The sequence below is a fragment of the Heterocephalus glaber genome, unplaced genomic scaffold, assembly GCF_053883595.1.
Source record: "Heterocephalus glaber isolate CG9 unplaced genomic scaffold, H.glaber_assembly_v1.0 deba00001553, whole genome shotgun sequence".
Lineage (NCBI taxonomy): Eukaryota > Metazoa > Chordata > Mammalia > Rodentia > Bathyergidae > Heterocephalus > Heterocephalus glaber.
The window spans coordinates 18,382,044-18,408,603 of NW_028258344.1; the positions used below are offsets into that span (position 1 = coordinate 18,382,044).

The window sequence follows — 26,560 nt, forward strand, 5'->3', positions numbered from 1 at the left end:
TAATATATTCACTTGCTATTAAGGATTGTCTTTAGCCAGTTCTAAGAACAATAACCATTACAGTTTTACATTTGACTATATTATTTTAAAAATATTTTTGGTTACTATTTTTTTCTTTTACATTAAAAATATTTCTATCTTTCCAACCTTATCATACTCTACCCTCCACCTCAAGTTTACTATTTTGTTGTGCCTGATTAGAAGAGTAGTCTTATTTTTCCTGCATGTCTGATTGTTCTGTATGGCTTGTAGGACCAGGCTCATGTCTGTGCATTTACACACAGACTAATTTCTTAGGCTTCTCAATGGTGTGACTGGAGGGAGCTTCAGTGTTCTGACTGCCTTTGAAATATTTCTGACAGCTGCTATTAAATATGTACATATACAGCCTGGGATGGCATGTATTTTCATTCATTCATTATTGGGACCAGTGGGTTGTAAGAGTCTGTAATCCCTTAGGGATGAGGTATAGGCTGATAGAAAGGGTCCAGGAGACAGAGGAACCCACAGGAGAAGGGCAGCCAGAGTATAGGGTTCATTGTTTCTTTACACTTCTATCTGGGACAACCTCTGCCAGTAGTAAGTGTAGTCCGTAAAGACACTCCATACTACCAGAAAATAAAACAACACCTAATGATGATCAGTAATGTTTTGCATTTTGCATCTTGTTTGCAGAGTCTGTGAATGCAACAATCGCATTCTCCTTCAAAGGAATACGATTTGCTAAGGTATTGTTCAAGATTTATTCTGTACTTTCTTAGTGTTTTACAGTAACAGATGTGTTAAGAATTTGAAGCAAGCAATTCATGACTTCTAAAAATAGTGATTCAAGATTAAGATGTTCAACAATTTTGTTTTAGGCCTTTTTTCCTTCTATAGAATGGAAAAATTGCATATAAAGGAGTTTTTTTAGGGGGGGCTGCAGATGTAGCTCACTGGTAGAGTGCTTGCCTAGCATGCTTAAAGCTCTGGGTTTGATCCTCAGCACTAAACAAAAAAGCTCTTTTTCACTTCATTTTCTCTTTCCAATGTACATGGGTAAAAATAAGGAGAACATTTACTGCTACTCTGTTGGTCTTCATATGAAAACACTGGGCCACTGTCTTAGTTACTTCTCTTGGTGCTGAGACAAAATACCCAACACCTAAAGTTAAAGGAGGAAAGGTTTATTTAGCTCACAGTCTGTAGAGGTTTCAGCTCATAGTTGCTTGGCTCCAAGGCAGGGTGGCATGGCAGAGGGGCATCGCAGAGGAGAAACAGTCTACAACAATCAGGCAGGCAAGAGCAAGCAAGGGGCCTTAGTGGCTTTTTTTCTGCCCCTTTTTATATGCTATCTAGGCTATGGGGATTGGGGTAGTGCCAAACCAATCAGTGAACTGATTTAGTAATCACACATCCTTAATCCCAGCATTGTACCATGAATCAATCATGCACTCTAGCTCCAGCTGCAAAAGTCCCACTTAAAACCACATGAGGCTTTGGGGAGGACATCTAAATACAAACCATAACAGCAACAATTGTGTATAAGTCAGTAACTCTATAACTATTCATGTAATATATTAAATATGTTATAAAAATTGGGAAAATAAAAATCACATAAATTATAGTCTTACTTTTGTGTAATTTTTTTTGGGAACTTAGCTTGGATGTTCAAGCCTCTGTAAAAATAACTACTTCTTCAGTGAATACCATTGTAATTTGGATATTTGCGTTCACACACATAGCAATGAAATTTACACATTTCACTTTTGGTGACTATTTTAAAAGAAACTTTAGTAATGCATACTCTTATTTGTTACAAATGACATATAATATTTGAAAACCTTGTAGGCTATTTAAAAAATTATAAATATCACTCATCTTATAACTGGGAAATAAATAGACTGTAGGCTCACTGAATTCGAAGGCATGCAAAATTGCTTCTCATTGGAAAACTAAGAAAACAATAACCTAGCTGGAAGTTTTAGCTCAGTGGTAGAACATTTATTTGCTTAGCATACACCAGGCCCTGATTTGATCCCCACCACCATAAGAAAATGATGACCAGTTCTATTTGAATGGAATTCTACTGGTAAGACAAAGTTCTTATAAAGCCTTTAAAATAGTAGCAGGTAACATTTTTTGGATTGTTAGATCTAACATTGTTGTGTTTTTTATTCCTCATTTTAGGGCCGATACAATTGTGTTGCAGAAGCCATCACTGGAGATATTGAAGAAAGGCTTTTTTGTTTGAATTTTACCATTGAGCACCTCCCTCATTTAAATTAGAATAAATTAAGACTATTTTTTATTTTTCAAAAATGTTCTTATTTAATGTAATAGAGGGTACCTGAAATCTATTTTAATTGGGTATGGGAAGATACAGGGCACAGGAATGACTGTTTTGAAGGAAAATGTATTTTTTTTTTTTGGTACTAGGGATTGAACTCGGGTCCTTGCTCTTTCGAGGCAGGTGCTGGAACCACTGAGCTAAATCCCTGGCCTGGAAAATGTATTTTTGTTGTTGTTTATTCAAGACAGGATCTCGTTATGTAGCCAAGGCTGGCTTTAAACTTGTGATCCTCCTGTCCCAGCCTCCTAGGTGCTAAAATCACAGGTGCGTACCATCACAGCTGGCTAAGGAAGACATTTATACTTTATAGGTGCCTAAAAGCAGGTGCCATGGTGTATCACCTAGAGCCATACAGTGGAGCACCAGGGTCAGTCTGGAGGTGGAAAGAGTGGAAAAAAAAATGGGGATAAGAGCTTTTGTTTCTCACAAAAAGGACTGTGTAAGGCAGGGTCAGCAGGTTTAAGCTGGTGATTTCAAATAATTTCAGCAGTGTCTGGGCCATCCCTCAATTTCCGGTGCCTGGCCCTGGGGTTATTAGGGTGGGTGGATAGTGGTACTGAATGTGAGCTCCCCCTAGAGGAGGTGGGTGGAGTGAGGGCTCTGGATTGACTGGTTGCAAAGAAAAGGTGTCATCACTGCATTTAAGGATTAGCTGTCTCTGGGAGGAGAGGTCCCTCAGAGTCGGGAAGCCTCTGATGTAAAAGGGTCAGAAATACAGAAAGTACGGATGCCTGGTTAATACAATTCTTTACATATTTTTTTTCCAAGGGTGCAAAACCTTTTGAATCCATTGCCTTCTTCCAATTTGTCTGCTATTACCCTGAGGCAGGTCCCCAGCACTGCTCCTGTAGACTGCTCTGCAGTCTCCTGGCTGACCTTGCATATGCTCATGTACCTCTTCAAGTTTTTCTCCACAAGGGCAGTATTAGCAATATTTTCAAAATATAACTCTGGTCATGTCTCTGCAATGCAAATGCAGCAAAATAAAACAAAGCAAAGCAAAAACAAAGCAATCCTTGTGGCTTCCTGTTTTTTGGGAATAAAGCTAGAATCTGTTGGGAGCTTGCCAGGCTCACCCACATCCCTTCTGGCCCCTTCTCCTACTACTTTCTCTTTGCTCTCTGTTATAAAGTGTGCTGATCTCCCCTTCTCTCTGGACCTTTGCTTACATAGTTCCCTCTGCTCAACACTACTCCTCTACTTCCTCACCCTTACTCTCTGTAATAAGTGTTGATTTTTCTCAGCTCAGGTGGTACTTTTTTGAAGTTATCAGCAGGTAAGGTAGAGTATGCTTCTTGTACTTTTGTTACCGGGCTGAGGCAATCTCAAGTGAAATCTTAGAAAATCACTTGATGTGAAGCCTGGGTACCATTCTGTGGCCTTCTTGACCCTCTAGGTCGTTTCTGTGGTGGTTAGAGTGGAGTGACCACTTGATCGGCTTTGGGATCTGCCCAACAATGAGTGGAGCACACTTCTGGGTGGGTCATGGAGGTGTGGCCTTGAGGTCTATGTCTGGTCCCTTGCCCTTTCCTATCTGGCACTGTTCCCCTGCTCTGCTTCCTGGCCACCATGAGCTAAGCAGCTTTGCTTCACCACACCTTTCCACCATGATTTTTTTGCCATGGAGCTAGATTGGACTGAATCCCCTGAAACCATGAGCCAAATTAAACCTCTTCTCCTTTAGATTGTGGGTGTTGAGTATTGTGTCTCAGCAACAGGAAAGCTGACACATACACTTTCTCTCCACTGCCCTCTATCTCACCCAGAGGGGACCAGTGTTCTTTTTGATATGCTTTTGTATACCTATATCCCTTCCTTCCACCATCCAAACAATGATTTTGCCATTCTGATCATTAATCCCTAGACTTAGCTTCATGTGCTCCTGTGGGGTGGCCAGCTCAGATTTGCTTTGCATGCTTGTCTAGCCCTGAGCATAGTATGCTGTGAATCCATATTTGTGGAATGAATAAATGAATGTTTTCTTTTCATAAAAGATTCATGTAATGTATAACCATTCAGAACAACAAGGCATGCCATCATTTGACTAATATTTATTATTTATCTACTGTATCAGGCCCTGTTCTAGGTATTGGAGTTACAGCATTTAACAATCTAGACCATCAAAACAAAACAAACCCCCCAAAACATTAACCCCCCCCCCAGCAAACAAATAAAAAATCCTTATCTTCATAGGGTCTGTATTTTTGTGGAGAAAGAATAATAAGATGAATAAGTAAATGATAAAATACTTTAAGGATTGGGCATGTAGCTTAGTGGCCCTGTGCCTGCCTGACAAGTGCAAGGTCCTGAGTTCAATCCCTAGTACCAAAAAACCCCACAAACTTTAGAAGCAAACATACTCTTTAAGTGCTATATACCTACACAGAAGGGAGAAATGGGCAGAAGTGGAGGTTGTGATGTTTGAGGTTTTAAACAGGATTATCAGGAAAGGCCACACTGAGAATGTGGATTTTGTGAGGCTTGAATGAGCAAGCGATGTTCAAGGAACTGTTCAAGTGAAGGATATGAAGCAAAAAGAGGTCATGGGTGAATGAGTGGGTGGCCATGTGCTAGAGTTTGATAGGCCATTGTTAGGACTAAAGCTATTTCTCTGAATGAGATGGAAAACCCCTGGAGGGTCTTGTATAGGAGAGAGTCATAAGTGTCACTTTAAAGAGATATATTCTGGCAGCCATCTGGAAGAAGCTGGGTGACTTTTGGTGACAATCTATGTAGGGAAGGAATGACAAAGTTGGGAGGTTGAGGGGATCCAGACAGAAGATGGAGGAAGTGATAAGAAGTGACCTGTGCTGAAGACAGAAACTGCAAAAATACTTTTGCTGATGGGTTAGATATAGGGTGGGAAAAGAGAGAAGTTGAGGGTGATTCTAGCTTTTTTCTTTTTGCAGATGGAAGGGTGCCATTACTTGAGGCAGAGAAGTTAGGGAGCAGCAGGTTTTAGGGGGGAAAAATCAGGAACTTGTTTTTGACACTTTGAAATACTATTAGATACTCCAGTGGAGACTTTCAAAAGTCAATGGATAAATGAATCAAAAGTTCAGGAGAGTGGTCTGAGCTGGAGACAAACATTTGGAAGCTTTTAGCATACAGAGGGAATGAATATAGATAGAGAAAATGAAGTCCAAGGACTGGGTCCTGGAGTACTCTTATCCTGGGGTTGGCAGTTTGGAAGGGACTGGCAGGACACTGAGACTGAGTGGATGGAGGTAGGAGGACATCATTCTGTTGGAAGCCAGGGGAAGGAAGTGTTTATTAAAAATTTTTTTTATTGACAGGCAACAATGTAATTTATTTATTTATTTTTTCCTTAAATTCTTTTATTGGTACATTTTAGGTATACAATACATTTACGTTTCTCATTGGGAACTTGTACCTTTACATAATGCATCTTGGTTCTCATTTTTTCCCCATTCCCAGCCCTCCCTTCACTCCCTCCACCCTTCCCTATTTACAAAGACTTTGTTTCCATTTTTTCCATTTCTCATAATTTTTCCTTTCCCCTACCCCTCCCACTTCCCCTACCCCTTTGCTCCTTTTCCTCCTATTTCACATTATCTATTATAACTTTAAGTCCTTATTTACACTTTCAGTTTCTTACACTAGAGAAACTATTTGGTATTTACACATGTGTGTCCTATTTATTTCACTTAAGAGTATGGCTTCAATATGCATCCATTTAGCTATAAATCTCTAATTTCTCATTTTTTATGGCTGAGTAGTACTCCATTTTATAAAAAAACCACATTTTCTTTATGCAGTCTCCAGTTGATGGGCATTTGGGCTGCTTCCATGTTTTAGCTATTATAAATTGTGCTGCTATGAAACTAGGTGGACATATATCACTGTGGTATGATGCTTTTAATTATTTGGGAAAGATAGCCAGCATGGGAATAGCTGGGTCATATGGGACTTCCATTCCTAGTTCTTTGAGGTATCTCCATACTGATTTCCACAGTGCTTGCACCAGTCTACACTCCCACCAGCAGTGGAGCAGGGTTCCTCTTTCCCCACAGCCCCACCAGCATTTGTTGTTGGTTGATTCATGATAGCAGCCATTGTTTCTGGAGTGAGGTGGAATCTCAGCGTTGTTTTCATTTGCATCTCTCGAATGACCAGTGATGTTGAACCTTTTTTCATGTATTTATTTGCCATTTCTACTTCTTTGTGTGAGAAATGTCTGTTCATTTCAGATGCCCATTTTTGGATTGGGTCTTTAAATTTGGGAGGTCTGATCTTTTTAAGTTCTTTATAGATTTGAGATAGTAGACCTTTGTCTGAGGAAGAGCAGGTGAAGATTTTTTCCCACATCGTGGGTTGTCTCTTCACACTGCTGGTGGTTTCTCTTGCTGTGCTGAAGCTTTTTAATAAGAAGAGATCCCACTTGTTGATTGTTTGTGCTAGTTCACGGGCAACTGAGGTTTTGTTCATAAAATCTTTTCCTACACCAATGTCTTCAAGAGTTCTACCCAACTTCTGTTCTAGCTGGTTCAGCATTTTGATTATAATATTTAGACCTTTAATCCATTTTGATTTTAGTTTAGTGCATGGTGAGAGATATAGGTCTAGTTTTTTTTTTTTTTTTTTTGTATATCCTTTTATTGGTACATTTTAGGTGTACGACATAATGACATTCATCATTGGAGATATGCACCTTTACATACTCTCTTGGTTCTTATTTTTTCCCCTTCCCCTACCCTCCCTTCAACCCCTCCATCCCTCCCTATTTACAAAGACTTTGTTTCCATTTTCTCATTTTCTCATATTAATTCCATTCCTCTCTTTCCTTTCCCCTACCCCTCCCACTTCCCCCTCCCCTTTGCCCCTTTTCTTCCTATTTCATATTATCTATTATACCTTGTGGTCCTTATTTACACTTTCAGTTTCTCACACTAGAGAAACTATTCGGTATTTACACATGTGTGTCCTATTTATTTCACTTAAGAGTATCGTCTCAATATGCATCCATTTAGCAATAAATGTCTCTAATTTCTCATTTTTGATGGCTGAGTAGTATTCCATTTTATGAAAAACCCACATTTTCTTTATCCAGTCTCCAGTTGATGGGCACTTGGGCTGTTTCCAAGTTTTAGCTATTACAAACTGTGCTGCTATGAACATGGGTGCACATATATTCTTTTTTTCCCATTAATTTTATTGGTCCATTTTAGGTATAAAATACAGTTACATTAATCATTGGGATCTTGTACCATTACATAAGTATATTGGTTCTTATTTTTTCTCCCTTTCCTTGCTCACCCTTCCCTATTTGTGAAGACTTTGTTTCCATTTTTTTTCTCTTCTCATATTTTTTCTTTTCCCTTTTTTCCTTTTCCCTACCCCTCCCACTTCCCCTGCTCCTTTAGACCTTTTCTTCCTATTACACAATATCAGTTATACATTTTATAAATTACAATATCAAGATCTAGGAGACCACTGTGGTATGATTCTTTTAATTCTTTTGGGAAGATACCCAGCAGAGGAATAGCGGGGTCAAATGGGACTTCCAGTCCTACTTCTTTGAGGTGTCTCCATACTGATTTCCACAGTGGTTGCACCAGTCTACACTCCCACCAGCAGTGGAGCAGGGTTCCTCTTTCCCCACAGCCCTGCCAGCATTTGTTGTTGGTTGATTTCATGATAGCATTGTTTCTGGAGTGAGGTGGAATCTCAGCGTTGTTTTCATTTGCATCTCTTGAATGACCAATGATATTGAACATTTTTTCATATGTTTATTTGTCATGTCTACTTCTTTGTGTGAGAAATGTCTGTTCATTTCAGATGCCCATTTTTGGATTGGGTCTTTAAATTTGGGAGGTCTGGTTTTTTAAAGTTCTTTATGGATTTGAGATAGTAGACCTTTGTCTGAGGGACTGGTGGTGAAAATTTTTTCCCACATTGTGGGTTGTCTCTTCACACTGCTGGTGGTTTCTCTTGCGGGGCAGAAGCTTTTTAGTAAAAAGTGATCCCACTTGTTGATTGTGCTAGTTCACGGGCAACTGAGGTTTTGTTCACAAAGTCTTTTCCTACCCCAATGTCTTGAAGAGTTCTACCTAACCTCTGTTCCAGCTGGTTCAGTGTTTCTGTTTTTATATTTAGATCTTTAATCCATTTCAATTTTAGATTAGTGCACAGTGAAAGATACAGGTCTTTGGCAAGTTGAAACCCAGTTTCTCCAGCACCATTTATTAAAGAGACTATCTTTCCTCCAGCAAGGGTGTTTGGCTCCTTTGTGTAAGATGAGGTGGCTGAGTGTGTCTGGAGTTGCTTCTGCATCTTCTAATCTGTTCCACTGGTCCTCAGGTCTGTTTCTTTGCCAGTACCATGCTGTTTTTATCACAGTAGCTTTGTAGTATAGTTTCAAGTTGGGGGTTGTAATAGCCCCTGCCTTGTCTCTGTTACCTAGAATTGCTTTTGCTATTCTGGGTCTCTTCTTGTTCCAAATGAATTTTTGGATTGTTTTCTCAAGGTCCATGAAGTATGCTGCTGGGATTTCAATTGGGATTGCATTGAATCTATATAGCAGTTTTGGAAGTATGGCTATTTTCACTATATTGATCCTTCCTACCCAGGAGCAGGGGATGTTTTTCCATTTTCTGATATCATCTTCAATCTCTCTTTTCAGAGTGCTATAGTTTTCAGAGAAAAAGTCCTTGATTTCTTTCGTTATGTTGATTCCTAGGTATTTCAGTTTTTTGGATGCTTATGTGAACTGAATTGTTTGCCCTATTTCTGTCTCAGTGAGTCTGTTGTTCATGTAAAGGAAAGCTATTGATTTTTTTTGTGTTGACCTTGTATCCAGCTACTCTACTAAATTTTTTTTTGCTTAAATTCTTTTATTGGTACATTTAAGGTATACAATATATTTACATTTATCATTTGGTGCTTGTACCTGTACATGATGTATCCTGGTTCTTATTTTTTCCCCATACCTGTGTGCCCTTCACCCCTCCACCCTTCCCTATTTACATACTTTGTTTCCATTTTTTTTTCTTTTCTCATAATTTTTCCTTTCATTCTTCCCTTTCCCCATCTCCTCCCATCACCCCTACCCCTTTGGACCTTTTCCTATTTTAAAGTATCAATTATTAGTTATTAATCCTTTTAATCCTTATTTACACTCTCAGTTTCTCACACTAGAGATACTACTTGGTATTTAGACGTGTGTCCTATTTATTTCACTTAAGAGTATGGCCTTAGTATGCATCCATTTAGCTATAAATGACTCTAGTTTCTTGTACGTTACGGCTGAGTAGTACTCCATTTTGTAAAAAACCCACATCTTCTTTATCCAGTTTCCTTTGGTTATTAAGTCTAGAAGAGTTTTGGTGGAGGTCTTGGGGTCTTCTATATAGAGTATCATGTCATCTGCAAATAATGACAATTTGACTTCTTCATTCCCTATCTTTATTCCTTTTATTTCTTTCTCTTGTCTAATTGCTGGGGCTAATGTTTCCAAAACTATATTGAACAAGAGTGGTGATAGTGGACATCCTTGTCTTGTTCCTGATTTTAGTATGAAGGATTTCACTTTTTGACCATTTAGTATGATACTGGCTGTTGGTTTTTCATAAATGGCTTTTATCAGATTGAAGTAGAGACAATCTATTCCAAATTTTTGAAGGGTTTTTATCATAAATGCATGTTGGATTTTGTCAAATGCTTTTTCTGTGTCTATGCAGATAATCATATGGTTTTTGTCCTTGGCTCTATGATATAGTGTATTACATCGATCGATTTGTGTATATTGAACCATCCCTGCATCCCTGGGATGAATCCTACTTGGTCATGGTGTATGATCTAATTGATGATCTTCATTCTATTTGCCAGTATCTTATTAATGATTTTTGCATCTATGTTCATGAGTGAGGTTGGTGTATAGTTCTCGTTTTCATTTGGGTCTTTCTCTGCTTTGGGGATCAAGGTGATGCTTGCTTCCAGGAATGAATTTGGGAGTATTGCTTCCCTTTCAATTTCATTGAAGAGTTTAAACAGTAGTGGTAGCAGTTCCTCTCTAAATGTCTTGTAGAATTCAGTAGTGAAGCCATCAGTACCTGGGCTTTTCTAGTTGGTAAGTTTTAATTAAATTTTCAATTTCATTGGTTGATATTGGGCTGTTTAGAATTTTTAGATCTTCTTCATTCAACTTTGCTAATTCATATGTATCTAAGAATCTGTCTACTTCTTCTGTGTTTTCCATCTTTTTGGCGTACAGGTTCTTGCAGTAGGTATTGATGATCCTCTGGCTTTCTGCTGGGTCTGTTGTAATATCACCCTTTTCCTTCCTAACTGCATGGATTTGGGCCTTTTCTTTCCTTTTTCTGATAAGGATGGCTAAGGGTTTGTCAATTTTGTTGATTCTTTCAAAGAACCAACTCTTGGGTTCATTTTTTTTTTGTATCATTCTTAGTCTCCATTGAATTGATTTCTGCACTGATCTTTATAATTTCCTCCCTTGTATGAGCTTTGGGATTGTCCTACTCTTCTTTTTCTAGAAGCTTGAGGTTCAGCATCAGGTTGTTTAATTGGACTCGCTCTGTTTTCCTAATATCAGTATTCACTGCTATGAATTTCCCTTGTAAGACTGCTTTCATTGTGTCCCATAGATTCCAATATGTTGTATTGTCATTGTCATTTAATTGAAGGAAGTATCTGATTTCTTCTTTAAATTCCTTTGTGACCTATTGGTTATTCAGAAGTGTGTTGTTTAATTTCCATGTGTTTATGAAATTTTTTTTTGAGTTTCTTTTGCTATGGATCTCCAATTTCATCATACTATGGTCAGATAATATACAACTTCAATTCCTTTGCACTTACTTAAACATGTTCTATGTGTGAGTATGTGGTCTATTTTGGAGAATGACCCATGTGCAGCTGAAAAGAATGTGTATTCTGATTTTGTGGGGTGGAAGACTCTGTAAACATCTGTCAAGTTCATTTGTTCAAGAGTTCGATTAAGTTCCACTATTTCGTTGTTTATTTTTTGTCTAGTTGATCTATCTATTTGTGACAGTAAGGTATTGATGTCCCCCACTACTATTGTAGTAGTGCTTATTTGATTTTTCATGTCTGTTAGTATTTGTTTTATATAGTTGGGCTCACTAGTGTTTGGTGCAGATATATTTATGATTGTCATCTCTTCCTCTTGTATTTTTTCCTTTACAAGGATGTAGTGTCCTTCTTTGTCTCTCTTAATCAGTGTTGGTTTGAAATCCACTTGATCTGCAAGGAGGATAGCTACTCCTGCTTTTTTTCAGGTTCCTGTCCCATGGAGTTTTGTTTTCCATTCTTTAACTTTCAGTCTGTGAGTTTCTTTTTGAATTAATTGTGTTTCTTGTATGCAGCATATTGTTGTATTTTGCTTCTTGACCCATTTTGTCTATTTCTTTAGATTGGTGAATTGAGACCATTAACATTGATGGTTATGACTGGTATGTATTGACTTATCATTGTCATGACTTTTCTTTTTGTTGCTTTCTCCCCCTTCGCATTTACTTTCTTGTTGTGCCCAATGGATTCATTCTGCTGGGCTTCGTGGGTTGTGATCCTCATTGTCTTTTCCTAGGATATTGTCTAACATTTTTTGGAGTGCTGGTTTGGTATTCACGAAGTTCTGAAGGTGCTCTTTGTCATGAAAGTATCTTATTTCTCCATCCATTTTGAAAGATAGTTTTGCAGGGTACATCAATCTGGGTTGGAGGATGTTTTCCTTTAGGGGTTGAAATATGTCACTCGAAGCTCTTCTTGCCTTGAGGGTTTGCATTGAGAAGTCTGCTGTGATTCTGATGGGCTTTCCTTTGTATGTGAGTTGTTTCTTGTCTCTAACTGCTTGTAGAATTTTGTTCTTCTGTTGGATTTCTGGAATCTTAACTATTGTATACCTAGGTGTAGATTTATTTTTGATACAGGCTGGTTGAAGCCCTATATGCCTCCCTTTTCTGTCAAGTTCTTTTCCCCTGTTTGGGAAGTTTTCTGCCATTATTTCTGTGAACAGTTTTTTTTTATGTCATTTGTACTCTCTACTGTTTCTTTATTGACTCTGATTAGTCTTATTCTTCTTTGCATCATCTAACAGCTGATTGATTGATTTCTCAAGGTCCCTTAATATTTTAGAGAAATTTTTCTTTTCCTGATCAGTAATTGGAATCCTGTCTTCTATATCTGAAATTCTGTCCTCACAGTGGCTCATTCTGCTGGGTAAACTAACAGTAGAGCTTTTAATCTCCTGGAAATCTGTTTGAATCTGTTTTATGGATTCCATTTGTTTCCTTCACTGGGATTCCATCATGTGCCTCAGCTCCTCTATTTTGTTTTTATCTGTGTCTGCTCTAGAGTTTTCAATCATGACTTGCACTATGGACACAATCTTTGTTGTTATCTTAGAAATTATTTCTAATTTCATTTTTTCCAGATCATCTTTCATTGCCAATTGAGGGTGTCCAGGTTGTTAAATACCAGATTGTTCCATCTCCTTGCCCTTTGGGCTTGCTTTAGGTGATCTTGAGGTCTGGTTTTGAGACTTGCTTACGTGTCTTCTCATTTCAACAGATGCAGCCTGCTGTGCCTTTATTGAGGTGACTTTTTGCTCACCCAGTGGTCTTCAAATCTCAGCAAGTCACTGAGAATCCTTTTCTCTGCTGCTCACCACTGTGTCAATTCCAGTGTTCAGAATGGTGGCCTTATGGATCTCTACTCTGCCCTGTTTTCTGGGCTGGGTTCTGCCTGGAGCCTTGCACATTTGGGATGGTATCTGCCCTTCCTTAGCTGGGACCAACCCCCTGCATAGCTGTTGTGTGGGAGGGCCTTTGGCTGGGGGCCATGCACCCAAGTTGCTCATGTCTGAACGGGTTTCTGGCAGGGCTTTTGCACTTACTAATAGTATCTGGGCGAGCCTCTGGCTGTTGCTTACCCACTAGCAGAGCTTTTTTCCAGGCAGGCCTTTGGCTGGGGCCTGTGGGTCCAAGCTGCCATTGTCTGGGTGGGGCCCTGACTGGGATCTTCACACCCCTGCACAGCTCTGGTTCAGGTGGGTTTCTTGCTGGGATCTGTGGGCACTTACCCTACTTTGGTGCTTCTTTTGCTGTACAGAAATTTTTTATTTGATGTAATCTCAGATGCTAGTTTTTGCTTTTGTTTTCTGTGCTTTTGGGGGGTTCCAGCCAGAGAATCATTGCTTGTAATAATGTCTTGTAATGTTTTCCTCATGCTTTCTTCTAGTAGTTTTAGGTCTTACAGTTAGGTCTTAAATCCATTTTGTGTTGATTTTTTTTTTTGTACCAGGAATTGAACATAGGACTTTGCACTTGCAAGGCAGGTGGCAGCACCACTGAGCTAAATCCCCAGCCCTGAGTTGATTTTTTTTATACAAGGTCAGAGGGATCATGTTTTTGTCTTCTGCATATAGATAGCCAGTTTTCCCAGCACCATTTGTTGAAGAGGTTGCCCTTCCTACAGTGTAAATTTTTTGCACCTTTGTTAAAAAGTTGACTGTAGGAGTGTGGGTTTATTTTTCGGATCTCTATTCTATTTCATTGTTCTTTTTATCTGCTTTTCTGCCAGTACCATGCTGTTTTGGTTACTATGGCTCTGTATTATGTTGTGAAATCATGTATCGTGATGCCTTCAGCTTTGTTCGTTTTGCACAAGATTGCTTTGGCTATTGGGGTCTTTTGTATTTCCACATGAATTTTAGGATTGTTTTTTATACTTCTGTGAAGAAAGACACTGGTATTTTGATGAAGATTGCATTGAATCCATAGATTGTTTTGGTAATCTAGCCACTTTAATACAAAGGGTGATCAAAATATGTGGTGAATATTTAAATCAAAACAATTATTACAGCTGGGCATGGTGGTACATGCCTGTAATCCCAACATGTGAGACACTGAGGCAGAAGGATCATTGTGAGTTCAAGGCTAGCTTGAACTACATAATGAAAGCCTGTCTCACCTCCCCAAATTATTACAGTAAAAGACACATTGCCATTAATCTTCCTCAAAATACCTCCCTTCACTTTGAATACACTTATTCTTCAAAAATTTTTTTATTCATATATGTTTATAGTACACAATGATTACATTCATTGTGGGGAGTTGGTACATGTACATAACACATCTTAATTCTTTTTCATCCCCTCTCTCCCCTCATCTCTTGGTCTTCTTCTTGCCACTTTCTGAAAGAGCTCTGGAAGCTCTCTTTTGTATCTTTATGAGGTGATAAAGAATATGGTGAATGCTGCTGCCAAGTGCCATCAGCGCAAAGGCAGTCTTGTAAAAATGTTACGATGTGTCCTGATCTACCTTATTCACCAGATCTGGCACACTTCTAGCTTTTTCCCAAAGTTAAAATGACCATGAAAGGTAAATGTTTTGAATGAATTTAGGACATTGAGGGAGCCAAAGGAGTGCAGCTGCATAATTGAAAGAGAATTTTCAGACCTGTTTCAAAAAGTGGCAAGAAAGATGGGATAAGTGTGTTTGAAGCATTGGGGAGCATTTTCAGGGGGATTAATGCAAATGTGTCTTTTAGTGTAGTAAACTTTAAAACACTGTACACATTGACCATATGTTTCAACCCTATCTTGTAATGTTAATTCTCTTCTACCCATAAATATGGGACGTTTCCCCATTTTTGTGTGTGCTTTTGTGTGTGTGTTGTGTGTGTGTCTTCTTCATCAATGTTTTAAAATTTTCATTGTAGGGGTGTTCTACTTCTTTGGTTAAGTTTTTTCCTAGGTATTTTATTTTGACATTTTATTATTTTGGAACTATCATGAATGGGATTGTTTTAATGATTTCTTTCCCATCAAATTCATTATTGGTGTATAGAAAAGCTACTGATTTTTGTATGTTGACTTTGTATCCTGCTACTATACTGAATTTGGTTATCAGTTGTAATAGTCTTGATGGAATCTTGTGGATTTTCTTTTCTTTTTTTTTTTTTTTGGTACCAGGGATTGAACTTGGTACCTTGTGCTTGTGAGGCAGGCACTGGAACCACTGAGCTAAATCCCCAGCTCTCTTCTGGATTTTCTATGAATAGAATCATAATCTGCAAACAGGAATAATTTGACTTCTTCCCTTCCTATTTGTATATCTTTGCTTTTTTTCTCTTGCCTAATTGCTCTGGCTGAGACTTTTAGTACTATGCTGAATAAGACCCTTGAGAGCAGACACCCTATGGTCCTGATCTTACAGGAAATGCTTTCAACTTCCTTGGGTTTTGTATCCTGCTAGGTAGTTTGTTTTTTTTTGCTACAGGGCAATTTCAATAGTTTTGTTTTGGTTTAACATTTTCCTGGACTGTCTTTAGCCAGTCTATATAGGCTATCAATCACTATTAGTTATTAACAATAATGATAGTGGCAACAGTAATAACAATTTCATGTCCATGACTCATGGAACCCTTGTTATCAATGAGTTGTATGCAGGAAGCAAGACCTTATGGAAAATTATGAAGCTTTAAACTGAAATCTTTCATGCTAAAATCAGGAACAAGACAAGGATGCCCACTATCACCACTCCTGTTCAATATTGTTCTGGAAACATTAGCCACAGCAATTAGAAAAGAGAAAGAAATAAAAGGAATAAAGATAGGAAAGGAAGAAGTTAAACTGTCATTATTTGCTGATGATATGATACTTTACATAGAAGACCCAAAATACTCAGCCAAAAGACTTCTAGACTTAATTGACAGATTCAGTAGAGTAGCTGGATACAAGGTCAACACTGAAAAAACAATAGCCTTCTTGTACACAAATAACAGACTCACTGAGAGAGAAATTAGGGAAACAATTCCTTTTATAATAGCATCCAAAAAAATGAAATATCTAGGAATCAATCTAACAAAGGAAGCAAAAGACCTCTACACTGACAACTACAGCACCCTGAAAAAAGAGATCGAAGAAGATACAAGAAAATGGAAAGACATCCCTTGCTCCTGGGTAGGAAGAACCAATATAGTGAAAATGGCCATACTTCCAAAACTACTATATAGATTCAATGCAATGCCAATTTAAATTCCAATATACTTCACAGAACTAGAGAAAACAATCCAAAAATTCATTTGGAACCATAAGAGACCTAGAGTAGCTAAAGCAATTCTAAGCAACAGAGACATGATTGGGGGTATTACAATCCCCAACTTGAAACTATATTACAAAGCTACTGTGATAAAATCAGCATGGTACTGACAAAGAAACAGACCTGAGGATCAGTGGAATAGATTAGAAGATGCAGAAACAACTCCAGACATACTCAGCCACCTCATCTTTGACAAAGGAGCCACCACCATCATTGGAGGAAAGATAGCTTATTTAATAAATTGTGTTGGAAAAACTGGATTTCAACCTGCCAAAGATTGAAACTAGACCCATACCTATCACCATGCACTAAACTAAGATTGAAGTGGATTAAAGATGTAAATATTAAGACAGAAACACTAAACTTACTGGAAGATAAAAATTCCGGTTTTATTTTTTAATCATTATTTTATTATTTTTTAAAAGCTCAAAACCTCTGCAAGGGAGGAAAGATTTCTCTTGCTCATCTGTCTTAGCTAGGTTCATAGCTGAGAAATATTAACATGAGAAAAGCATGCAAAGCCTGAGCTATGCCACTAGTCCCCTATTTAATGTTTAATGTGACCTGGGAATCTTCATAATGAAATGAAGAACCAAAGAGACAGGTAAACTTGTATATTTTTATGCTTAGCTTTCATGAAAGGTGGAAATATGATTGAGCAAAGGGGTATGATCTGATGCCAATAAAGGGGGAAGTTAGCAAGGCCTGTTTGTTCAGGTCCTATGTCTATGTCCTTGTGTCTTCAAAGAATTTTTCTTTCCTGTGTGTATAGAAGTCTCCTTTCCAATGAGTACCTTATGACTTGCTCTGCGGGAGAAGAGTAAGGAGAGTTACTTTCTTGCTTCTGCTCTTTTCTCAAATGCCAAGGGTCATATTTTGAGGTAGCATGTCCTGAACTTCACTCCTCACTGTATTAATTTGAAGCAAGTCCTAGATATTAGTTATATTTTAATTACATATTTAAATATACATTTGTAAATATAGACATATGTAATATATAAATATTTTAATATGTATTTCTAAAAGATATGGTCTCTTTTTTTGTTTCTTTTGAGGAAGGTCTTGCTGTTTAGTTCAGGCTGGCCTTGAATTCACTAGGTAGTCCAAGATGGACTTGAACTTGAGACAATCCTCCTGCCTCAACCATCTGAGTGGTAGGATCACAGCATGCACCACCATGCCTGGCAAGATATGGTGTCTTTAAAAAGTAACTATAATGCTATTACCACACCCTCAAATTTAGTAGCAATTTCTTAATATTATTGAATATTCACTGGTTTTATTATAATCTTTTACTTTTATGGTTGGTTTGCCTGAATCAAGAATTTTTGATAAGTCTATATATTACTATTGGTTGGGGTATCTCTTAAATCTTTTGTAATGTACAGGGTTTCCATATACTTTTTTTTTTTGGTACTGGGGATCGAACTCAGGTCCTTGTGCTTGCACAGTAGGCAGCATCCACATGCTTTTTATTTTGCTTTGTAATTTATTTGTTGAAGAAATGAGGTGATTTCTCCAGCAATTTCCCACTGTCTGGACTTTGCTGATGTTTAACATGGACTATGATTTTTAACATGTTCCTTTGTTCTTTGTATTTCCATGAAGCAGATGGTTAAAGATTTAAGCTTGGGTTTAGGGTAAAAATAGCTCATAACTGGTGTATACACTATCACACATGAAAAGCTCAGTTCTCTCTGTTTTTGTGGTGTGAATAGCACTTGATGATTATTACCTGAGTGTGTTAATTCATTAGAGGTTGCAAATAATAATACTGTACTCTAGTTCTGTCATTGCTTTGATGGCTTAGCCAGAGTCCCCTGGAAGACAAACTACTCTTATCAACATTTAGTTACCCAGAACTGCAGTTTGTATAGGAAAGGCAGGATAAATGCTGGAATGCTGGGTTCTTTCCTTTATTAATAGTTTTTAAAAAATTTCTACACTGAAGATTTCAGAGGCTGTAGTCCTTCTTCTGCATCCATTTTTTTCTCTTTACTTTCTTCTCTTCTCTTCCCTGCCCTGCCCTGCCCTGCCCTGCCCTGCCCTGCCCTGTGCTCCCCTCCCCCCATCGAAATTCATGGGGCTTTGGAGGAAGAATTGCAGAGTCATTCACAGTAAATAACAAATGACTGGTAATATTTTATGGTATGATTACTTCAGAGATATTTTCTGTTTAACAGCAGTGTCTTAAATCAGACAAATGAAGATTCTTGGATAAGAAAAGCATTTACATGCATTTACTATTATATGCCAGCTGCCGTAGTAAATGATTTCTATTTTTCTCACATAATATCCGCAACAACTCAATGAATAAGGAGTCCTATGTTATTCCCATTTTACAGATGTGGAAAATAAGTCTCAAATTGTTTCAGTAACTTGCCAACTAAAATATAACAAAGCTGAAACTAAAACCTGAGGCTGTCTGGCTTCAAAGTTAGATATCCTGTTCTGGAAGCACATCCTATTGCATCTGGTTCACATACTTTCAAGAATCTTGCACACAGAGAAAAGAGTTTAAGAGCTTCCCAACCTTGAAATCATCTAGTAGGGACCTAATTGTATATCAGTCTGCAAGCTGTCCTGCCTCACCCTCTCAGTGTGCTAGGGTTACAATGCCCTTCCATGCCCGGCTATTGTTTATTTATTTAATGATGCTGGGGATTGAATTTAGGATTCCCACATGTGAGGTAGCACTCCACCACTGAGCCACATCCCCTTCCCGGGCTTCAGTTTAATTCTAGAATTTGGCAACATTTTACTCCATAAAGTGAAATAACTGTTCTGATAGGCTGAGTAGAAGAGGTTGGTTTTATAGACAGAGAAGGCTGAGGAAAGCAGAAACAAAAAAAAGCAGATTCTTCATTTCAAAACTACTTCTTTGTAAGTCAGGAACAGGGAGACAGAATAATAGGTAAATAACTGATTAATATAAGGTTATTTTGAGTAACTTCTTTTATGTAAGGTTAAAGCAGAAAAAATTTCATTATCGCCCAGTCGCGCAGAACACATGCCGAATCAGCCCGCTGCAGACAGGCAGGTCTGTGCACGCCCTCCCGAGGTCCTGAGTCACGCGGAAGACACCAAATCAGCCCGCTGCAGACAGGCAGGTCTGTGCACGCCCTACCGAGGTCCTGAGTCACGCGGAGGACACCGAATCACCCCACTGCAGACAAGCAGTCACCTGATTCTACATTACTAAGGCGCAGAGGACACCAGACCACCAGACCAAGGTACTGAGTCCCACTGTTCCCGGCCCAGAGGTAGGGGCTTCTGAGCCGTCGTCCCACTGCTCCTGGACCAGAGGAAGGGTCTTCCCAGTCACCATCCCTCCCGCTGCTCCCAGCCCAGAGGAAAGGGCTTTTGGGCCACCTTCTGTCCCGCTGCTCCTGGCACAGAGGAAGGGCCTTCTGGGCCACCATCCCTCCCACTGCTCCCGGCCCAGAGGGAGGGGCTTCTGAAACACCATCCCACTGCTCCTGGTCCAGAGGAAGGGGTTTCCTGGCCACCATCCCTCTGGCTGCTCCCAGCCCACAGGAAAGGGCTTTTGGGTCACCATACCTACTGCTGCTCCTGGTCCCTGTCCCACCTCACCCAGCTCAGAGGAGGTAATCCATGCAGATGCTAACAGACCCCCGCCCCAGTCGAAATGAGAAAACACATAAATAAGTCTCAAAACCAGACTTTCAGATCACCTACAGCAACCCCAAAGGGAAATGAGATGGAACACTCTGATACTCAACCACCTGGACCCACTGAACTGGCAACAAAAGGGGATTTGGAAAAAATGAAATCAGAAATAATTTCTCAGATAACAGGAGAAATTGTGCCCTTAGTGCAAGATATGATTAATAAATCTAGAGAGGAGCTCAGGAACATGATGGAATCCCAACATAAGGAAAAAATGGAATCCATAAAACAGATGCAAAGAGATTTCCAGGACATGAAAAACTCCACTGAAAGTCTGCACAGCAGAATAAGCCAGTGTGAGGACAGAATTTCAGATATAGAAGATAAGATTGCAATTAGTGACCAGGAAAAGAAAAATTGCTTCAAAATTATAAGGGAACATGAGAAATCAATCCAGCAGCTGCTAGATGATGCAAAGAAGAATAACATAAGACTGATTGGGCTCAATGAAGAAACAGGAGAGAGTGGAGATGACATAAAAAATCTCTTCACAGAAATAATGACAGAAAACTTCCCAAGCAGGGGAAAAGAGCTTGACATACAGATAAGTGAGGCATATAGGACTCCAAATAGCCTTGATCAAAAAAATCTACACATAGGCATATAATTGTTAAGATTCCAGAAACACAACAGAAGAACAAAGTTCTCCAAGCAGTCAGAGAAAAGAAACAAAACACATACAAAGGAAAGCCAATCAGAATCACAGCAGACTTCTCAGCACAAACCATCAAGGCAAGAAGAGCTTGGAGTGACATATTCCAAGCCCTAAAAGAAAACAGCCTCCAACCCAGATTGATGTACCCTGCAAAACTATCTTTCAAAATGAATGGAGAAATAAGATACTTTCATGACAAAGAGCACCTTAGGGACTTCATGAATACCAAGCCAGCACTCCAAAGAATTTTACACAATATCCTAGGAACAGACATTGAGGATCACAACCCCAGGAAGCAAAGCAGAATGAACCCATCTGGCATGACAAGAAATTAAATGGAAAGGGGGAGAACCCAACAAAAAGAAAAAGTCATGGCAATGACAAGTCAATACGTTTCAGTTATAACCATCAATGTTAATGGTCTCAATTCACCAATAAAAAGAAATAGACTGGCAGAATGGATCAAGAAGCAAAATCCAACAATATGCTGCATACAAGAAACACACTTCATTCAAAAGGAAACTCATAGACTGAAAGTTAAAGGGTGGAAAACAATACTGCATGTATTGTTTTCCTGAAAAAAAGCAGGAGTAGCTGTCCTCTTTGCAGATCAAATAGATTTCAAACCAACACTAATTAAGAGAGATGAAGAAGGACACTACATCCTTGTAAAGGGAAGAATCCAAGAGGAAGAGATGACAATCATAAATATCTATGCACCAAACACTAGTGCACCCAACTATATAAAACAAATACTAACGGACATGAAAAGTCATATATCCACTAATACAATTGTAGTGGGGGACCTCAACACCCCACTGTCATAAATAGATAGATCAACTAGACTAAAAATAAGTAATGAAATACTAGAACTCAATCGAACTCTTGAACAAATGAACTTAACAGATGTTTACAGAGTCTTCCACCCCACAAAATCAGAATACACATTCTTCTCAGCTGCACATGGGTCATTCTCCAAAATAGACCACCTACTCACACATAGAACATGTTTAAGTAAGTGCAAAGGAATTGAAGTTATCCCCTGTATATTATCAGACCATAGTGCGATGAAATTGGAGATCCATAGCAAAAGAAACTCAAAAAATTTCATAAACACATGGAAATTGAAGAACACACTTCTGAATAACCAATGGGTCACAGAGGAAATTAAAGAAGAAATCAGACAATTCCTTCAATTAAATGACAATGACAATACAACATATTGGAATCTATGGGACACAATGAAAGCAGTCTTAGGAGGGAAATTCATAGCAGTGAATACACATATTAGGAAAACAGAATGAGCCCAATTAAACAACCTGATGCTGAACCTCAAGCTTCTAGAAAAAGAAGAGCAGGACAACTCCAGAGCTCGTACAAGGGAGGAAATTATAAAGATCAGAGGAGAAATCAATGCAATGGGGACTAAGAGAACGATACAAAAAATCAATGAAGCCAAGAGCTGGTTCTTTGAAAGAATCAACAAAATTGATAAACCTTTAGTCAAGCTTGTCAGAAAAAGGAAAGAAAAGGCCCAAATCCATGCAATTAGGAATGAAAAGGGTGAAACTACAACAGACCCAGCAGAAATCCAGAGGATCATCAATACCTACTGCAAGAACCTATACGCCAATAAGATGGACAACACAGAAGAAATGGACAGATTCCTAGATACATATGAATTACCAAAGTTGAATGAAGAAGACCTAAAAATTCTGAACAACCCAATATCAACCAATGAAATTGAAAATTTAATTAAAAACTTACCACCTAAGAAAAGCCCGGGCCCTGATGGCTTCACTGCTGAATTCTACAAGGCATTTAGAGAGGAACTGCTGCCACTGCTGTTTAAACTCTTCAGTGAAATTGAAAGGGAAGCAATACTCCCAAATTCATTCCTGGAAGCAAGCATCACCTTGATCCCCAAAGCAGAGAAAGAACCAACTGAAAAAGAGAACTATAGGCCAATCTCACTAATGAACATAGATGCAAAAATCCTTAATAAGATACTGGCAAATGGAATGCAGAAGATCATCAAGAAGATCATACACCCTGATCAAGTGGGATTCATCCCAGGGAAGCAGGGATGGTTCAATATACACAAATCAATCAATGTAATACACTATATCAATAGAGCCAAGGACAAAAACCATATGATTATCTCCATAGACACAGAAACAGTATTTGACAAAATCCAACATGCATTTATGATAAAAACCCTCCAAAAAATTGGAATAGATGGGCTCTACCTCAAACTGATAGAAGCCATCTATGAAAAACCAACAGCCAATATCATACTAAATGGTCAAAAACTGAAATCCTTCACACTAAAATCAGGAACAAGACAAGGATGTCCACTATCACCACTCTTGTTCAATATAGTTCTGGAAACATTAGCCATGGCAATTAGACAAGAGAAAGAAATAAAAGGAATAAAGATAGGTAATGAAGAAGTCAAATTGTCATTATTTGCAGATGACATGATACTCTCTATAGAAGACCCCAAGAACTCCACCAAAAGTCTTCTAGACTTAATAGCCAAATTCAGTTACGTAGGTGGTTACAAGGTCAACACACAAAAATCAATAGCTTTCCTCTACACCAATGACAGACTCACTGAGAGAGAAATAGGGCACATAATTCCTTTCACAATAGCATCCAAAAAACAGAAATACCTAGGAATCATCCTAACGAAAGAAATCAAAGACTTCTTCTCTGAAAATTATGGCACTCTGAAAAGAGAGATTGAAGATGATATCAGAAAATGGACAGACATCCCCTGCTCCTGGGTAGGAAGGATTAATATAGTGAAAATGGCCATCCTTCCAAAACTGCTATATAGATTTAATGCAATTCCAATTGAGATCCCAGCAGCATACTTCATAGACCTCAAGAAAAAAACCCAAAAATTCATTTGGAGCAAGAAGAGACCCAGAATAGCAAAAGCAATTCTAGGTAACAGAGACATGGCAGGGGGTATCACAATCCCCAACCTGCAACTCTACTACAAAGCTACTGTGATAAAAACAGCATGGTACTGGCAAAGAAACAGACCTGAGGGACAATGGAACAGATTAGAAGATGCAGAAACAATGCCAGACACACTCAGCCATCTCATCTTCGACAAAGGAGCCAAATACCCTCACTGGAGGAAAGATAGCCTCTTTAATAAATGGTGCTGGAAAAATTGGGCTTCAACTTGCCAAAGATTAAAACTAGACCTGTATCTCTCACCATGCACTAAAGTAAAATCAAAATGGATTAAAGATCTAAATAGTAAAATAGAAACTCTGAACCAGTTGGAACAGAGGTTAGGTAGAACCCTTGAAGATATCGGTGTAAGAAAAGATTTTATGAACAAAGCCTCACTTGCCCATGAACTAGCACAAATAATCAACAAGTGGGATCTCTTCTTATTAAAAGGCTTCAGCACAGCAAGAGAAACCACCAGCAGTGTGAAGAGACAACCCACAATGTGGGAAAAAATCTTCACCTGCTCTTCCTCGGACAAAGGTCTACTATCTCAAATCTATAAAGAACTTAAAAAGATCAGACCTCCCAAATTTAAAGACCCAATCCAAAAATGGGCATCTGAAATGAACAGACATTTCTCAGACAAAGAAGTAGAAATAGCAAATAAATACATGAAAAAATGTTCAACGTCACCGGTCATTGGAGAGATGCAAATGAAAACAATGCTGAGATTCCATCTCACTCCAGAAACAATGGCTGCTATAATGAAATCAACCAATAACAAATGCTAGCGGGGCTGTGGGGAAAGAGAAACCCTGCTCCACTGCTGGTGGGAGTGTAGACTGGTGCAACCACTGTGGAAATCAGTATGGAGATACCTCAAAGAACCAGGACTGGAAATCCCATATGACCCCGCTATTCCACCGCTGGGGATCTTCCCCAAAGAATTAAAAGAATCATACCACAGTGATATGTGTGCACCCATGTTCATAGCAGCACAGTTTGTAATAGCTAAAACTTGGAAACAGCCCAAATGCCCATCAACTGGAGACTGGATCAAGAAAATGTGGTTTTCTAAATAAAATGGATTACTACTCAGCCATCAAAAATGAGAAATTAGAGACATTTATAGCTAAGTGGATGCACATTGAGGCAATACTCTTAAGTGAAATAAATAGGACACAGATGTGTAAATACTGAATAGTTTCTCTGGTGTGAGAAACTGAAAGTGTAAATGAGGACTAAATGTATAATAGGTCATGTGAAATAGGAAGAAAAGGGGCAAAGGGGAAGGAAGTGGGAGGGCTAAGGGAAAGAATAGAAGGGAATGGGATTAATATGAGAAAATGGAAAAAGAGGAACAAAATTTTTGTAAATAGGGAGGACTGGAGTGGTTGAAGGGAGGGCTGGGCAAGGGTGAAAAACAAGAACCACGAGAGACTATGTAAAGGTGCAAATTTCCAATGATGAATATCTTTATATTGTATACCTAAAATGTACCAATGATTAGAATGAATAATCAATAATGTAAAATAGGAATAAAAGGTCCAAAGGGGTAGTGGTAGTGGGAGGTACAGGGAAAAGGAAAGAAGGGAAAGGAAAAAATGCTGAGAAATGGAAAAAGTGGAAATAAAGTCTTTGTAAATAGGGAAGGGTGGACGGAGTGAAGGGAGGGCTAGGAATGGGGAAAAAATAAGAACCAAGATGCATTATATAAAGGTACAATTCCCAATGAAAAAAAAAATTCATTATCATGCCAAACAAAATTGGCCTGCTTGGAAAATTTGGTCATTGTCACCTAAGCCTTATTTCTCTGCAGGTCAGATCAACAGTGTAGTTTCAGGTTGGTGATGTGGGACTGCCACATTAGTGACTCTTTTTTTTTTTAAATGGTGAAAAGATGTATATTTGGAATTAGCCAGCTGAACTCAGTTTAGATAACCCCAATTTTGTTGACAACACCCAAAGCATCATATTCAGGAGCTAATTGAACATATGCCTTCCTCATTCCCTCAGGCCTGGCCAGGGTATTGACCTTGGTGACATCCGTGTCATAGAGCTATTTCACAGCCTGTTGGATCTGGCGCTTGTCAGTCTTGATGTCCACAGTGAACACAAGAGTGTTGTCTTCTGTCTTCCTCACGGCGGATTCAGTCGTCAGGAGAACTTGACATAGCGGTTAAACTTCTTTCTCCTGAGGGTTCTCTTCTAATAGTATTTGAGCTGCCTGGAGAGCAACAGGGTGATTTTGGGGTCACCAGAAGGTGGGTGACCTGTGAACCTCCTCTTCCTTCCTTCCTTCCTTCCTTCCTTCCTTCCTTCCTTCCTTCCTTCCTTCCTCTTTCTTTCTTTCTTCTCTCCTTCTTTCTCTCCTTTCTCTCTCTCTCTCTGTCTCTGTCTCTCTCTCTCTGTCTCCCTTCCTCCCTCCCTCCCTCCCTTTCTTCCTTCTTTCCTTTCTTTTCGTGGCCATGGATGCCTTTCAGCTTTGTCTTCTTGGCCTCTAAGGCCTTTTTTACTTTGGCTTTGGGAGGGGCAGGAACTTCTTTCCTCGTTTTCTATGGTATCTTGGTTAAAAAAAATCTCTATTTTTATTCTTAGCCTGGTTTGTTGAGGCCTATGGTAGAAGCAGTGGCATCCTGCAACTTTTACCCTTGATTTATTTTTCTTTTAAAATTTTTTCAGCTTTATTGAGGTATAACTGACAAAATTTTATATGTTTAAGATATAAAATATAGTGATTGATATATGTTTATATTGTGAAAATATTACTATAATCAAGTTAGTTAACATATCTACTCCCTCATAGTTACC

General features: G+C 38.7%; 1 protein-coding gene across 1 annotated transcript in view; it reads left to right on the forward strand.

The window, feature by feature from the left end:
- Ly96 (lymphocyte antigen 96) overlaps positions 1-4,193 on the forward strand; it is a 31,265-nt gene extending 27,072 nt beyond the window's left edge. Inside the window, exons 4-5 of the mRNA XM_004842045.4 lie at positions 676-728; positions 2,170-4,193. Coding sequence (XP_004842102.1) covers positions 676-728; positions 2,170-2,268 — 152 coding nt within the window. The 3' untranslated portion in view covers positions 2,269-4,193. The remainder of the gene's footprint in view (positions 1-675; positions 729-2,169) is intronic.
- Positions 4,194-26,560: the final 22,367 nt, after the last annotated feature.